The sequence below is a fragment of the Salvelinus sp. IW2-2015 genome, unplaced genomic scaffold, assembly GCF_002910315.2.
Source record: "Salvelinus sp. IW2-2015 unplaced genomic scaffold, ASM291031v2 Un_scaffold319, whole genome shotgun sequence".
Taxonomy (NCBI): Eukaryota; Metazoa; Chordata; class Actinopteri; order Salmoniformes; family Salmonidae; genus Salvelinus; species Salvelinus sp. IW2-2015.
Window position 1 is genome coordinate 562,305 of NW_019942538.1, and position 15,788 is coordinate 578,092.

Sequence of the window (15,788 nt, forward strand, 5' to 3'; positions counted from 1 at the left end):
TGCGTCCTGCGCTTGAAACCATCTCTCTGTCTCCCCTCGTGTTCATTACACTACTGATGTTGACTGACCCAGTGTTATCAATCCCAACTGTATAGATAGCTAGATTTTCTTGCCCATTTGAACAGCACTTTTTTGTTCATTTGTTAATACCCTCCAGAGAAAAGTTTTGGATGACTCCCTAGGTACTTTGAGTTATTTTGGTCTCACAGAAGTTTCACCACTACCTAAACAGACAGACACCAAAGTGATCCATGAACAGTATGTCACTAAAACATTCAAGTGTTACAGACCTCTGGGAAGCAGGGATTGAGAAGGTAGACAACCATGTGAGGAGGTTGGATGGCAGCCAACAGACCTTGCCAGGCTATCAGGTACATCTCAAAGCACTGATATAATGTACCAGCAGTGTTCAGCAGACTCCACACATTTTTGGGAATAGTAACCAACAACCTGAAACGTGGCCTGACAAGACTGGAGTATTGCACCACTGAAAAATACTATTTTCAAATTAGGGCACTCTAACACAAGATGGTTCCTATCATTCTACTTTCTGTGCCCTGTATGTATCAGTTCCTTTTTATGTCTCAAACATTCTCCCATGTTATTACGGTTTCTATGAATATGTACCCTGTATTAGTTCCTAAGCACAGTATATGTCTCCAACATTCTCCCAGGTTATTCTGGTTTCTATGAATATGTACCCTGTATGAGCTCCTACGTACAGTATACGTCTCCAACATTCTCTCATCACTTACTGTCCTCTTCAGTCTGGAAGGTGAACTCCCGACCCTCCTTCTTGCCCTCGGGGTTGGCAAGCGCCAGACGGACCCGGATGGAGTGGTAGGCCGGCAGGTCGCGCAGGGTGAAGCGTGAGGCATTGTGCTCCACCGCCAGGCACTCGCGCACAGTAGTGTTGTGCCCGCCGCCGCCCCCTGCGGTGGCATAGCGGTAGCACAGGGACACAGAGTAGGTGTGGCAGCGGGTCAAGTTGTAGGCCAGCGTCTCCCACTGCAGGGTCAGTTGCCTGGACTGGATCTCTGAGGCTGTGAGACCTCGCAAGGCCCGTGTTGGTTCTAACAGAGAGGGAAGGCGGAGGAAGGGAGGGAAAGGAAGAGAGAGAGAAGGCAATGTTATCAACTAGGCCCAGGTCTTCTTTTGAAAAACATATTTTTATCTCAAGAGACTAACCTGCTTAAATAAAGCTGAAATAAAAACTGTTTAAACACAGTGTAAATGACAAAATCTTTAAGTTTTAATAAAATCCTTTAGTAATAGCCCTGATGTTCCCATGTGTGACAAGTTCTGACAACTTTCTCTCGGTCACGCCGATGTGTTGGAAGCTGTTAATCCAAGCTAGGTGGCGCTACCATCTCCCATCATAGAGGTCAACAGTTTTCCTGCCAGAGAGAAACTGTGGGCGCGGCACACTCACGTCCCCCGCCAGCCATGCACGGACTCGTGCCAATTACGCTAATTAATGGGACATGCTGCGGGTCTCTGTCACACCCCCGCCAGTCCCCGCCTACGTGTCAACTAGCAAATTGAGTGTCCGCTATAGTTCCATGCCAAGAGGCCAAATTCAGAACCATAAATAAGAGCGCTGTCCAAGGGCATTCAATTCCGCCAGTATATTTTTATTGCTGGGTCATTTTGACAGGCTGTTTGTTTTTAGCAGTCACCCAGTTACTTCTGGTCACTGCTGGGTTTGGGGTCAACCCTGTTTCCTTTGATTCAAGCAGAGAGAACTACAGCCTTGTCTTTCTACTCCTCCCTCGGCATAGACAGATAGAGGGATACAGAGATACTGAGAAGCCTCTGTGCCTTCAGGCACAAGCCAGTCAGTGTTGCAGTAAGAGATACAGGCTACAGGGGTAAGCCAAGGACAATCTCATTACCAATGGAGGCATTTGTCACAGCCCATTATTAACACAATCGATGCCTTTTTCTCAAACAATATTCCAAATAATGTATTGTATTGCTTTGTTCTTTTAATAGGGATTCGTGACTAATGGCAGAGGAGAGTAAGATTGAGAGTGACAGAGGAGATATGGAGCGGAGGGCTCAGCAGTGAGAAGAGTAAGGTTATATCAGCCAACGTCTTCATTCCTGCACTGACTATAACACTCAAAGGGATTCTTCTCTCACTGCAGCTATTTGTGCTGAGGACTAAAACAATGGCGCTAATGCATCGATGAGCGAGGGGAAGCTTAAAGGAAGAATGGGAGTAATCAAAGGAGATGGATTTGAAAGGTGCTCTCTCTGAATATGCAAGGAAACATACGAGCACAACAAGGCACATGCACACACACACACACACCCTAACGCACCACTCAAAAGGCTATCTCTTCCTCGTGGATATGTTTCTCTTCATCCCTTTCTATTCATTATATCTCTCCCCGAAGTGTATCCATTTATCCCTTTCTATTCATCATCTTTCTCACTGAAGCAGAATTTCATGACACTGGCAATCTATACTTAAGCCCCTCCACAGTCACCTCTTTACCTTCCTAATTTGTTTTCTGGCATCTCGGTCTAGAAGGAAACATGACCACTGCTTTGTTCTGAACATCAGTTTGTGACAGCAGATAAATATGTGGGCAGGGTGATAAAGTAGTGGCACATTAGACGCGGCAGGAAATTCTAGAACAATTGTTCAATTTGATTGAGGATTGTCTTTATGGCGTAATTGATAGTCTGCACAGTCTCACAGCTAAATAAAGAGAGGCTTTAAACTGATGAGCTGATGACAAAACCACCGAAGAGGCCACAGTGTGGCCATTGTGGATTTTCATCAAATTTGACTTTTGTGCCAACACCCTTCCCATTCCCCTAGTCTATTTGTCTGCATGCCACGTTCGAATGTGTGCGGCACACACTCCCCGTCAGCCTTCTGAGAGGGGTTGCAGCATCCCCAACAGGGCCCAGAGCCCAGAGTGGCATGCTTGTTCCTCACGGTATAGAAGTGAGAGGAAAGGAAGAGCTTCTGGTTTATTACCCCCACTAATACTGATTCATGGGATTACCTGTGGACAGGGTTGTCCTTGGCCTGGGTTGGTGCTGAGCTGTGGAGGGAGTCTGTGGAGACTTAACCACAGGGGAGATGGGAGATGAAGGGGGAATGAAGCAGGAATGCAGTCACTGACAGAGAGGCCTGCCATGATGGACGAGGAAGACGAGCCGTGAAAGAGATGAGCACACTGTGGTTCAATGTTCCTAATTTTAGTCAGGCACCGGTATGAAGCCCCTCGCTCAGCAGAGAGGTTTGGTGGCAGGGGGCTCTCCAGAAGGCTCAGTGACCCAGAAGCAGGTGGAAGCCTATTAAAGAGGTTGGAAATAACTTGTCTCCTCTGTGATTTACTTGAGGGGCTTTGAGCTACGATAATGCAGCCCTGCTGATAATCACAGTGATGGCTCATCAAGCACACCTGGCTGGCCATCAGAGGCGGGCGGAGACCATGTTCACATTCACGGCCATTAGTTTTACAGCACTCACAGGAGGACGCCCGGGCTCCACTATATAGGTCAGAGCAAGCCAGGAAGAGAGGCGTTGTTCCCACGGAACAAGCAGAATATACCCAGTCCATGGCAACACTGTTTTTTGGAGAATAAATTAACTTTCGTCATAAGAACACGAAGAGGGTCCAAGCATCCCGTCTGTTCACTCTGGTAACTAGCACACTCCCAGAGATCCCCACTCTGACATGACCATATATTTCCTCATGCTTAGACCTAAGCAGCCCAACAAAGGTGAGGAGGATCATAATGCAATGATGAAGTGTGGGGTCAGTGTGGGTTCTGGACCAGATGGTCTGGGGGTTGGGTCAGTGGAACTCAAGGGTGTCCAGGTGGTGATTAGAGACTCCTGGAGGGTGAACGAGGTGATGGAGAGGAGTATGCGAAGGTGTGGGAATCAGGATCAGGCCACCAACAGAACAAACAAGTAGACACAACAACCTAAACCTTGTGTTGTGAAAACAACAGCTGGGGAAATTACAGGGCAAGAAGTCAGGCTTTGATATCTGAGACAGGTATTTGGAGTCACCATTGGTATGAAAATGATCTGGAGGAAAAGAACATGACAGACAGGATACAATACATTTACATTAGAACAGTGTGTGCATCCTCTCTCACTTCACAACTATAAAATTCCCTCTCCTCTTTCCCTGTCTATCTCTTTCAAAATATTATAATTTTTTTCCTTGTGTATCCTTTCTCTACTTCATCTCATTTTTTCCCCCTGTGTTTTTGAGCGAGAGCTGGCTCTGGGCTCTCTATTTTACTGATGAATGGGTGGTGTCTGCGGCTATTGGGAAAAGGGAGTGTGCTTAATGTGTCATCAGACAGGACATGGAGGCTGTGGTTGGTGGAACAGGGAGGGGGGGTGAGAGATGGTTTGTGGTGGGAAGAGATCGCTGGGCATATTAAAGACTGATGACTGTGGAAGACATGGGACAAATGGCCACAGGAAATAGGCATGGATTTTGTGGTTGAGTGTGTGTGTGCATGTGTGTGCGTGTGCGTGTGCGTGTGCGTGTGCGTGTGTGTGTGTGTGTGTGTGTGTGTTAGTTGTTTTCTTCCAGCAAAAAAAATATTTTTACAAAGACCACCTCTCAATCTCACAGAAGGGTTTCAGTCTGGAATACAATTTGGCCACATTATCACCACAGTCGATGGTCTGCCATTCCACTTTTCAAATTCAATTATATAATGAAGCAATTACTCTGAGATTAAATAAAGTCTGAGGAAATATCCTCTCTAAAATGACCAAAAATATGAGCGTTTCTGAGGTTTCGTAGGTAAAATCCACAGACGAAGCAAACTGCTTGTAGAATGATACACTTCCCTCTATTTATCAAGACTAGAAACATATCAGTCAGACCAAGAAAACTAGAATGATCTTACAATAAAAATTGCAAATCATTTAAGGATTTGCAAGTGGTTAATAACATGTATTACCAAAATAGTCTGTGTTACCAAACACTGACAACTATGACAATGTCACATACTGTACAAGAATATCTAGACCTTGTCACACCGCCCAGACCCTCACCTGCACACTTAGTCCTGCTGATGAGGGGTGGTCCGGGTGGTCCGGTGCCGCCCTCCCCGGGCCGGGTCAGCAACACACTTATGTGATACTCCGTGTCTGGGTCCAGGTGCCACAGCTTGTAGGTGACCATGTTGACCCCATGGACCTCGGACCAAGGTGATTGGCTAGCCCGGTACTCAATCTCCTTCCTGATGATAGGGCCATCTCCCAGGATGGAGTTGGTGTTGAGCTGGATGATCAGATATGTGGAGCCCGCTCGCAGCAGCTGTGGGGGCGCGATAGGGGAGGGGGGAACTGTAGGAAGAAGACAGGGTAGGAGGCTGTGAGGTTATTTAAATGTTATTTTTGCTTCTATACACTGTAGCTGTATTCATGTGACATTTGAGGACTATCTTGGTCAGAAGCGGTTGAACTGCATTCCACTGTCCTTAAAAGTACTATGTACTATTGCAAATCAGTCTTATTACAGCATGCTTATCAGCTTTTCATACTTTCACTCCATCTACAACCTTCAGGTTTGTTTGAGCCCCCCACAGATCAAGGGTTCAAATAGCAGATTGGACACACCTATTAATAGCGCATTAACGAGCCATACATGAACATAGCAGATAACCGTGAGTGAAAAAAAAACTGCTGTACATATGGTCTGAGGAATGTGTATGATCTCAGAACACAAGCTCTCTTAATTGAGCGATGTGTGCCTCCCGATGGCACCATAATTAATGCAAGAGCTTCACAGAGGAAGTCACCATGATGAAAGAAGACACCCAACATCATTTCGAGGGCAAGTTGCCAAAGCAGGATTAATTTCAGAGGCCACCGTCCAAATGTCACTTACAGCAGACTCTCGGAGCCACTGAGCAATTACACAGAAATGTGACTGTGTGAGGGGAAGAAGGGAATGCAGAAAAATTAGGACTAAGAGCGACAGAAAGATCAGAGTTAGATCTGTGGCTGTGACTAATCCCTGATTCTGGCAGAGGTGCCGGTGTCTATTATGACTGTCCTCTCAGAGGGCTCTCGTCTCTATTCCTGCCTCATCCCATGGACACTTCCATGGAGCACGTACACACTGCAGGCAATCATGCAAGCCTCACAAGCCTCTGGAAGCACAGGGAGACACTATATATTGATGTAATTTCACCTCATTTCACATCAACAATACTCCCGTACTGTACTTTCCCAAGGATTCTATAAGTGGCATTATTCATTAATGTTGCATTTCTGTTTTCAGCACCATTTTGTATTTAGGAACACAAACCCAGCTGAATGTATCAGCTGGAGGTTTGTTAATATAGCTTTTTATTTACTTATGTATTTGCTCAATTATTATTATTTTTTCGAGATCCCTGAAAATGATTTTTTCATCGAAACATGACAACTGATATGATAAATCTTAGCCTAAAAAACCTCAGGGGTGAAACACCACAAAATGTGTTCTACTTTGCAGGGACTGAACACTGTCCTCCATGGGCCTCTTTGCAATTTACATGATTACTTTGTGCATGCAATCTATGGGCCAAATGGGGAGCACTTGTGGGATCTGAAATTAGTTGATCAAGCTAATTAAAAGGCTGATTACCCTCTCGTTAGCGGGGGCAGTGGGGGAGGGCTGTTTATAAAAGCCTTGTTAAGGGGCACGCACTGCAGTCCCTGTGAAATACAACACAGAGTATGAGTTATGGCCCTGTTGCAGAACGGCTATGCATCAGTTCTCAGGAGTCAGGACAGAACACACCATGCCAAAAATAACCCACATATTCTGAATTTAAAAAAGCTTCGGCAACAACCATGTCACTACTATAATGCTACTAACAATTCTAGAGCTGAGAATTCTTTGTACAGTTTTCTATGGAGCTGAGCACATTACTTGGAGATTGTATGGCCCTCTGTCTGTGAATTGATTGAGGCTGTTGCTTACTGGCAGACACCGTGTGAGCTCTGTGCTGGTCTGGCTAGGGGCTGTGCTGTCATCCACCAAACGGTCCGTATCACTAAACTCAACGTAATCCGTGCTACTATCAATTGATTAGATTGGTGCTACTTCACAAACCCCCCGTTACTTATTCTCTCTCCCCCTCCTCTCTTTTTTCTTACTCTCTCTCTCCTCTTTCCCTCCCTCTACCACCTCTCCCTTCTTTCAAGGCCTGTTTCAAGAAGTGCTGATGCAAAGGATACAAAGCACTAGAGGAGACGAGAAGAATAGGACTTCTCCAATAGGACTTCTCCATGTCCTTATTTCCCTCTCCATCTCATTCCTTTGGTTTAGGGATTGTGGCCTGGCGTGGCATCAAACCCTCCTATTGAGCCGTGTCATCAAAGAGCTGTCAGAGCAGTGTCAGGCTCTAGGGTTAGAGTGAGTAATGGGACTGAGGTTGGGCCATCTGCAGAGCATGATATGAAGGGGCAGAGATATTGGATCAACATTGGAGTCCAATAGATCAGCTCTCCAACACTGCTCTACTGATCAGCCTGGAACAGTATTATTATTATTTACCTTTATTTCAACAGGGAAGTCATATTGAGACTAAAGTCACTTTTACAAATGAGCCCTGCACAATACAAAAACAAGCACATACAGTACATCAGGCAAACATAAATATAGACAATAAACACATGGTGGCAGTTAGCCTAGTGGTTAGAGTGTTGGGCCAGTAACCGAAAGGTTGCTGGATCGAATCCCCGAGCTGACAATGTAAAATCCTGTCGTTCTGCCCCTGAACAAGGCAGCTAAAGACGGCTGCTAGAATCTTGACTAGAACCAAAAAATGTGATTATATTACTCCAGTGCTAGCCTCTCTACACTGGCTTCCTGTTAAGGCAAGGGCTGATTTCAAGGTTTTACTGCTATCCTACATAGCATTACATGGGCTTGCTCCTACCTATCTTTCCGATTTGGTCCTGCCGTACATACCTACACGTACACTACGGTCACAAGACGCAGGCCTCCTTATTGTCCCTAGAATTTCTAAGCAAACAGCTGGAGGCAGGGCTTTCTTCTATAGAGCTCCATTTTTATGGAATGGTCTGCCTTCCCATGTGAGAGACGCAGACTCGGTCTCAACCTTTAAGTCTTTGTAGAAGACTCATCTCTTCAGTAGGTTCTATGGTTGAGTGTAGTCTGGCCCAGGAGTGTGAAGGTGAACGGAATGGCACTGGAGCAACGAACCGTCCTTGCTGTCTCTGCCTGGCCGGTTCCCCTCTCTCCACTGGGATTCTCTGCCTCTGACCCTATTACAGGGGCTGAGTCACTGGCTTACTGTTGCTCTTCCATGCCGTCCCTAGGAGGGGTGCATCACTTGAGTGGTTTGAGTCACTGACGTGATCTTCCTGTCCGGGTTGGCGCCCCCTTGGGTTGTGCCGTGGCGGAGATCTTTGTGGGCTATAGTCGGCCTTGTCTCAGGATGGTAAGTTGGTGGTTGAAGGTATCCCTCTAGTGGTGTGGGGGCTGTGCTTTGGCAAAGTGGGTGGGGTTATATCCTGCCTGTTTGGCCCTGTCCGGGGGTATCGTCGGATGGGGCCACAGTGTCTCCCGACCCCTCCTGTCTCAGCCCCCAGTATTTATGCTGCAGTAGTTTATGTGTCGGGGGGCTAAAGTCAGTCTGTTATATCTGGAGTATTTCTTCTGTCTTATCCGGTGTCCTGTGTGAATTTAAGTATGCTCTCTCTAATTATCTCTCTCTTTCTCTCTTTTTCTCTTTCTTTTTCTCTCTCTCTCTCTTTCTTTCTTTCTTTCTTTCTCTCTCTCGGGGGACCATGCCTCAGGACTACCTAGCCTGATGACTCCTTGGTGTCCCCAGTCCACCTGGCTGTGCTGCTGCTCCAGTTTCAACTGTTCTGCCTGCGGCTATGGAACCCTGACCTGTTCACCGGACGTGCTACCTGTCCCAGACCTGCTGATTCAGAGGGGTTGAGTTAAATGAGGAAGACACATTTCAGTTGAAGGCAGGCATCCCCCTTTCCCTTTCCATGAAATACACATTAAGATTCAAAACACAGTCAATTAAAACAAACACATGATTCACCCCTTGGTGACAGTCCCAAGATATTAACACAGACATATTTATTAATTGAATGGAGTGCTATAGGCAGCAGGTATTTAGTGGTTGGGGCAGTAACCAAATGGTTGCTGGTTCGAATACTTATGGTAAAAAGTCTGTCGATGTGTCCTTGAGCAAGGCACTTAACTGTTTTATTGTATGTGACAATAAAACATATTTTGTTTTTATTTATAGTGTCCATATACATATTTGGCGTTACAATTATTGTATTTGAAGGATGTGCATTGCTTACGATAGCGCATGCATCATAGTCTATATCAGTGGTTCCCAAACTTTGTATGGTCCCGTACCCTTTCAAACATTCAACCTCCAGCTGCTTACCCCCTCTAGCACCAGGGTCAGTGCACTCTCAAATGTTGTTTTTTGCCATCACTGTAAGCCTGGCACACACACTATACGATACATTTATTAAACATAAGAATGAGTGTGAGTTTTTGTCACCTACCGGCTCGTGGGAAGTGACAAAGAACTCTTATAGGACCAGGGTACAAATAATAATATAATAAAAAGTCAATCATTTTGCAATTTTTTTTACTATCTTACATATAAAACCTTATTTGTTCATTAAAAATGGTGAATAACTCACCACAGGTTAATGAGAAGGGTGTGCTTGAAAGGAAGCAAACAACTTTGCAATGTTGGGTTATATTGGAGAGAGTTTCAGTCTTAAATCATTTTCCACACACAGTCTGTGCCTGTATTTAGTTTTCATGCTAGTGAGGGCAGGGAATCCACTCTCACATAGGTGCGTGGTTGCAAAGGGCATCAGTGTCTTAACAGCGCGATTTGCCAAGGCAAGACACGCTGTGCGCAGCCCAATCCAGAAATCTGGCAGTGGCTTCTGATTAAATTCAATCTTCTCAGAACCGACAGTTGCAATTTCGATGAGGCTCTCTTGTTAAGATATCGGTAAGTGGACTGGAGGCAGGGCATGAAAGGGATAACGAATCCAGTTGTTTGTGTCATCCGTTTCGGTAAAGTACCTGCGTAATAGCGCACCCAACTCACTCGCTATATCACATTTTCCATTGTCCGTAAGCTTGAGTTCATTTGCACACAAAACTCATACAATGATGGAAAGACCTGTGTGTTGTCCTTGTTAATGCAGAGACAGAGAAGAGCTCCAACTTATTCATCATAGCCTCAATTATGTCCCGCACATTGAATATAGTTGCGGAGAGTCACTGTCATCCTAGATTCAGCGAGAAAAAACATCACCCATATAGGCCAGTCGTGTGAGAAACTCGTCATCATGCAAGCGGTCAGACAAGTGAAAATTATGGTCAGTAAAGAAAACTTTAAGCTCGTCTCTTCAAAAAAATGTGTCAATACTTTGCCCCTTGATAACCAGCGTACTTCTGTATGTTGTAATAGCGTAACATGGTTGCTGCCCATATCATTGTATAGTGCAGAAAATAAACAGGTTGAAAATCAAATCAAATCAAATTGTATTTGTCACATGCGCCGAATACAACAGACCTTACAGTGAAATGCTTACTTACAAGACCTTAACCAAGAATGCAGTTTAAGAAAAGCGTAAGAGATAAGAATAACAAATCATTAAAGATCAGTAGTAAATAACAATAGTGGGGCTATATACAGGGGGGTACCGGTACAGAGTCAATATGCGGGGTGCACCGGTGTCGAGGTAATTAAGGTAATTATGTAAATGTAGGTAGAGTTATTAAAGTGGCTATGCATTGGTAATAACAGAGAGTAGTAGCAATGTAAAAAGGGGGGGCAATGCAAATAGTCTGGGTAGCCATTTGATTAGCTGTTCAGGAGTCTTATGGCTTGGAGGTAATAGCTGTTTAGAAGCCTCTTGGACCTAGACTTGGTGCTCTGGTACCGCTTGCCGTGCGGTAGCAGAGAAAACAGTCTATGACTAGGGTGGCTGGAGTCTTTGACAATTTTATGGGCCTTCCTCTGACACCGCCTGGTATAGAGGTCCTGGATGGCAGGAAGCTTGGCCCCGATGATGTACTGGGCCGTACGCACTACCATCTGTAGTGCCTTGCGGTCCGAGGCCGAGCAGTTGCAATACCAGCAGTGAATCAACCAGTCAGGATGCTCTCGATGGTGCAGCTGTAAAACCTTTTGAGGATCTGAGGACCCATGCCAAATCTTTTCAGTCTCCTGAGGGAGAATAGGTTTTGTCGTGCCCTCTTCACGACTGTCTTGGATTGCTTGGACCATGTTCGTTTGTTGGTGATGTGGACGCCAAGGAACTTGAAGCTCTCAACCTGCTCCACTACAGTCCCGTCGATGAGAACAGAGGCGTGCTCGGTCCTCCTTTTCCTGTAGTCCACAATCATCTCCTTAGTCTTCATCACGTTAAGGGAGAGGTTGTTGTCCTTGCACCACACGGTCAGGTCTCTGGCCTCCTCCCAATAGGCTGTCTCATCGTTGTCGGTGATCAGGCCTATTACTGTTTTGCCATCAGCAAGCTTAATGATGGTGTTGGAGTCATGCCTGGCCGTGCAGTCATGAGTGAACCAGGGAGTACAGGATGGAACTGAGCACGCACCCCTGAGGGGCACCCCTGTTGAGGATCAGCGTGTGTATGTGTTGTTACCTACCTTTACCACCTGGGGGCGGCCCGTCAGGAAGTCCAGGATCCAGTTGCAGAGGGAGTTGTTTAGTCCCAGGGTCCTTAGCTTAGTGATGAGCTTTGAGGGCACTATGGTGTTGAACACTGAGCTGTAGTCAATGAATAGCATTCTCACATAGGTGCTCCTTTTGTCCAGGTGGGAAAGGGCAGTGTGGAGTGCAATAGAGAATGCATCATCTGTGGATCTGTTGGTGCGGTATGCAAATTAGGTGGGTCTAGTGTTTCTGGGATAATGGTGTTGATGTGAGCCATGACCAGCCTTTCAAAGCATTTCATGGCTACAGACGTGAGTGCTAAGGGCCGGTAGTCATTTATGTAGGTTACCTTAGTGTTCTTGAAAAATGTTGGTATTACAGACTCAGACAGGGAGAGGTTGAAAATGTCAGTGAAGACATTTGCCAGTTGGTCAGCGCAGCGCTCGGGGTACACATCTCAGTGTGAATGTTGCCTGTAATCCATGGCTTCTGGTTGGAGTATGTATGTACAGTCACTGTGGGTGACGACTTCCTCGATGCACTTATTGATAAAGCCAGTGACTGATGTGGTGTACTCCTCAATGCCATCGGAAGAATCCCGGAACATATTCCAGTCTGTGCTTGCAAAACAGTTTTGTAGCTTAGCATCTGCTTCATCTGATCACTTTTTAAAAGACCGAGTCACTGGTGCTTCTTGCTTTAATTTTTGCTTGTAAGCAGGAATCAGGAGGATAGAGTTATGGTCAGATTTGCCAAATTGAGGGCGAGGGAGAGCTTTGTACGCATCTCTGTGTGTGAAGTAAAGGTGGTGTTGCATTTTTTCCCCTCTGGTTGCACATTTAACATGCTGATAGAAATTAGGTAAAATGGATTTAAGTTTCCCTGCATTAAAGTCCCCGGCCAATAGGAGCACCGCCTGTGGATGAGCATTTTCCTGTTTGCTTATGACAGAATACAGCTCATTGTGTGTGATTTTAGTGCCAGCATCTGTCTGTGGTGGTATGTAGACAGCTACGAAAAACACTGATGAAAACTATCTAGGTAGATAGTGCTCTACCTCCGGCGAGCAAAACCCTGAGACTTCCTTAGATATCGTGCAGCAGCTATTGTTTACAAATATGCATAGGCCCCCGCCTGGTGTCTTACCAGAGGCTGCTGTTCTGTCCTGCCGATAGAGTGTGTAACCTGCCAGCTGTATGTTCTTAATGTCGTCGTTCAGCCACGACTCGGTGAAATATAAGATATTACAATTTTTTATGACCCGTTGGTAGGATATACGTGCTTTCAGTTCGTCCCATTTATTTTCCAGCGATTGAACGTTAGCTAGCAGAATGGAAGGCAAGGGCAGATTAGCCACTTGTCGCCTCATCCTCACAAGGCATCCTGATCTCTTTCCACGAAACCTACATTTCCCTTTCCAGCGAATCACAGGGATCTGGGCCTGGTCGGGTGTCCGTAGTATATCCCTCCCGTCCGACTCATTGAAGAAAAACTGCTCGTCCAATTTGAGGTGAAAAATCTGAGTTGAGATGTCCAGCAGCTCTTTTTGGTCATAAGAGACGGTAGCAGCAACATTATGTACAAAACAAGTTATGAAGTTATGTTATGAAAAATAAAAATAAATAGCATGGGTGGTTAAGAACCGATAAGACAGCAGCCCTACCCTCCGGTGCCATCTTCACGTTGCTTTAACAAAGTTAACCATTTTCACTGTGGTGTTTAAAACGTCTTTATAGCTATCAGGCATTCCCTTTGCAGCAAGAGCCTCTCAGTTGATACTGCAGTGTACCCAAGTGGCATCGGGGGCAACTGCTTGCACACGCGTTACCACTCCACTAGGGGGCAACTGCTTGCACACGCGTTACCACTCCACTATGTCTCCCTGTCATGGCTTTTGTGCCAACAGTACAGATACCAACACCTCTTGACCACCAAAGTCCAGTTGATGTCACAAAGCTGTCCAGTACTTTAAAAATAGCCTCTCCTGTTGTCCTGGTTTGCAGAAGAGGATATCTTCCTTAATTGAACCCCCATAAACGCAACGGACATTTGTCAGGAGCTGTGCCAGGCCTGCCACGTCTGTTGACTCATCCAGCTGTAACGCATAAAATTCACTGGCTACCATGTCACTGATGAGTGTCGTGAAACAGTGTTGTTTGATGAAGGCATTGTCTGTATAGTTTTCTTGGCCTTTTCCCACAGCATTGTCCCAGCCATATCCACGGCAGCAAGAAGAATTAAGTCCTCCACAATAGCATGGGGCTTGCCTGTCCTAGCCACTCAGTAGCTCACCACATAAGACACTTCTAGCCCCTTCTAATTAATGGTATCTGTTGCTTTTTACATGTCTTACTACTCGAAAGTCGTCTTAATTCTCACTCAAAAAACTCCTGTGGCTTATTTTTCTAATTGGCATGTTTTGTTTCTAAATGTCTGCGCAAGAGTTTAATCGAGTTGTGAGATAATACTTTTGCACATATAACACACTGTGGCTGAGGAAAGGCACTACTCCCAATATAAGTGAACACCAAATCAATGTAGTTCTCATCATATTTACACCTCTTCGATGGTCCAACGTCCCGGTCTGTTGTTTGATGCTTTCCCGGGTTAGGGGGCAGTAGCTCTTCGGCTGCATCAGATTCACAAATGTCAGTGTCCATGCTAGCTGGGCAAACAATAAATGTAGAATTACTGATGCTAGCATTGGATGTGCTCATGGAAGCAGAACAACTTGTGTCGTCGACAGGTGCAGGTGTAGTACTGCTGGTATGTGTCTCTATGGACGCAGACCTTACTTTTTTAACCATTTACCCGTTTTTTTTAGCAAATGGAATGAGCAGCAGCTACATTTGGCCTGTTAATGGAATTCCCGCGAGAGAGTAACGGTTAATGTGATTGGATGTTACTTATTTGACTGGGCTACCTGTATTTGACATTGTGTTGTTACTTCGCTGAACACTAGATGGTTTCATTTTATTTTTGGCAGTGAAACGAGGCTACTCAGGCGAGAGAAAAAACTCATCAAAATGTATAGCCCGTTGGAAAATATAAATGGACTGTTTTAAAATGTGAAGATATTTACAACAACAAAATTATTATAATTCTATGTGAATCACATTTTTATTTGGCGTACCCCCGACCACATTGCACATTCCCCAGTTTGGGAATACCTGGTCTATATGATAATATCAATCAAGCACTTCAATGTGTTGATTTAATTATGCCACAGCTGACAAGTGTGTGGGATGTGTACATTGATGACAGATTATGTAAATGTTCATTTACAACATTTACTACTTTTGCTAACACAAAGTAACATAACTAAATCAGTTTTATTCAGTTCACCCTTTGTTCATAGACCTACAGTACAGGATATGGTGAGATCCTAGCCTCGCCCCCAATGACTGATGGCGAGCGTACTTACCTTTGACGATGAGCTCAGCGAAGTTGGAGACCCCAGAGCCCCTGGCGGACTGGGTGACACATCGGTACAGGTCCTGGTCGTTGCGCTGTACACTGTCCACCTGGAATGATGCCACAAAGCGCCGGTGACTCAGGTGCTTGACCAAGGCTGTAGATATCACGTCCCCACTGTGCCTCTGGAGAGAGGGGACAGAGAAAACAGAATGGGTCAGATATAAACAAGCACACTCACAAACACATTCTTGCACACAGACACACAGCTGCAAATGTAACAGTATTACTGCCATTTCCCGGCTTGCCCCAACCTGGGCTTGAATCACATCAACAATTGCTTCCCATGAAGCATCGTTACATATCGCTCCACAAAAGCCACAGCCTTTGCAGAGCAAAGGAAACAACTACTTCAAGGTCTCAGAGCGAGTGATGTCACCAATTGAAACACTACTAGCACGCACCGCTAACTGACTAGCCATTTCACACCGGTTACACTCACCCCCCTTTGACAACCTTCTCCACAGCAACCCCAGCAGCTGTGCAGAGCCCAACTGAGTGATCCAATGTAAGAGTATTGCTTCCGTCCCTCAACCTGGGCTTTTACCAGGGACCCTCTGAACACATTAACAACTGCCTCCCACGAACCATCGTTTCCTATTGCTCCACAAAAGCCG

At 45.5% G+C, this 15,788-nt stretch overlaps 1 protein-coding gene across 1 annotated transcript in view; it reads right to left on the reverse strand.

Moving 5' to 3' along the window:
- LOC112068237 (protein tyrosine phosphatase receptor type U) overlaps window positions 1-15,788 on the reverse strand; it is a 276,274-nt gene that overhangs the window by 146,333 nt on the left and 114,153 nt on the right. The window contains exons 5-7 of the mRNA XM_070438079.1: window positions 15,122-15,296; window positions 5,051-5,344; window positions 756-1,073 (exon numbers count right to left, since the gene is read on the reverse strand). Of these exons, the coding sequence (XP_070294180.1) occupies window positions 756-1,073; window positions 5,051-5,344; window positions 15,122-15,296 (787 nt within the window). The remainder of the gene's footprint in view (window positions 1-755; window positions 1,074-5,050; window positions 5,345-15,121; window positions 15,297-15,788) is intronic.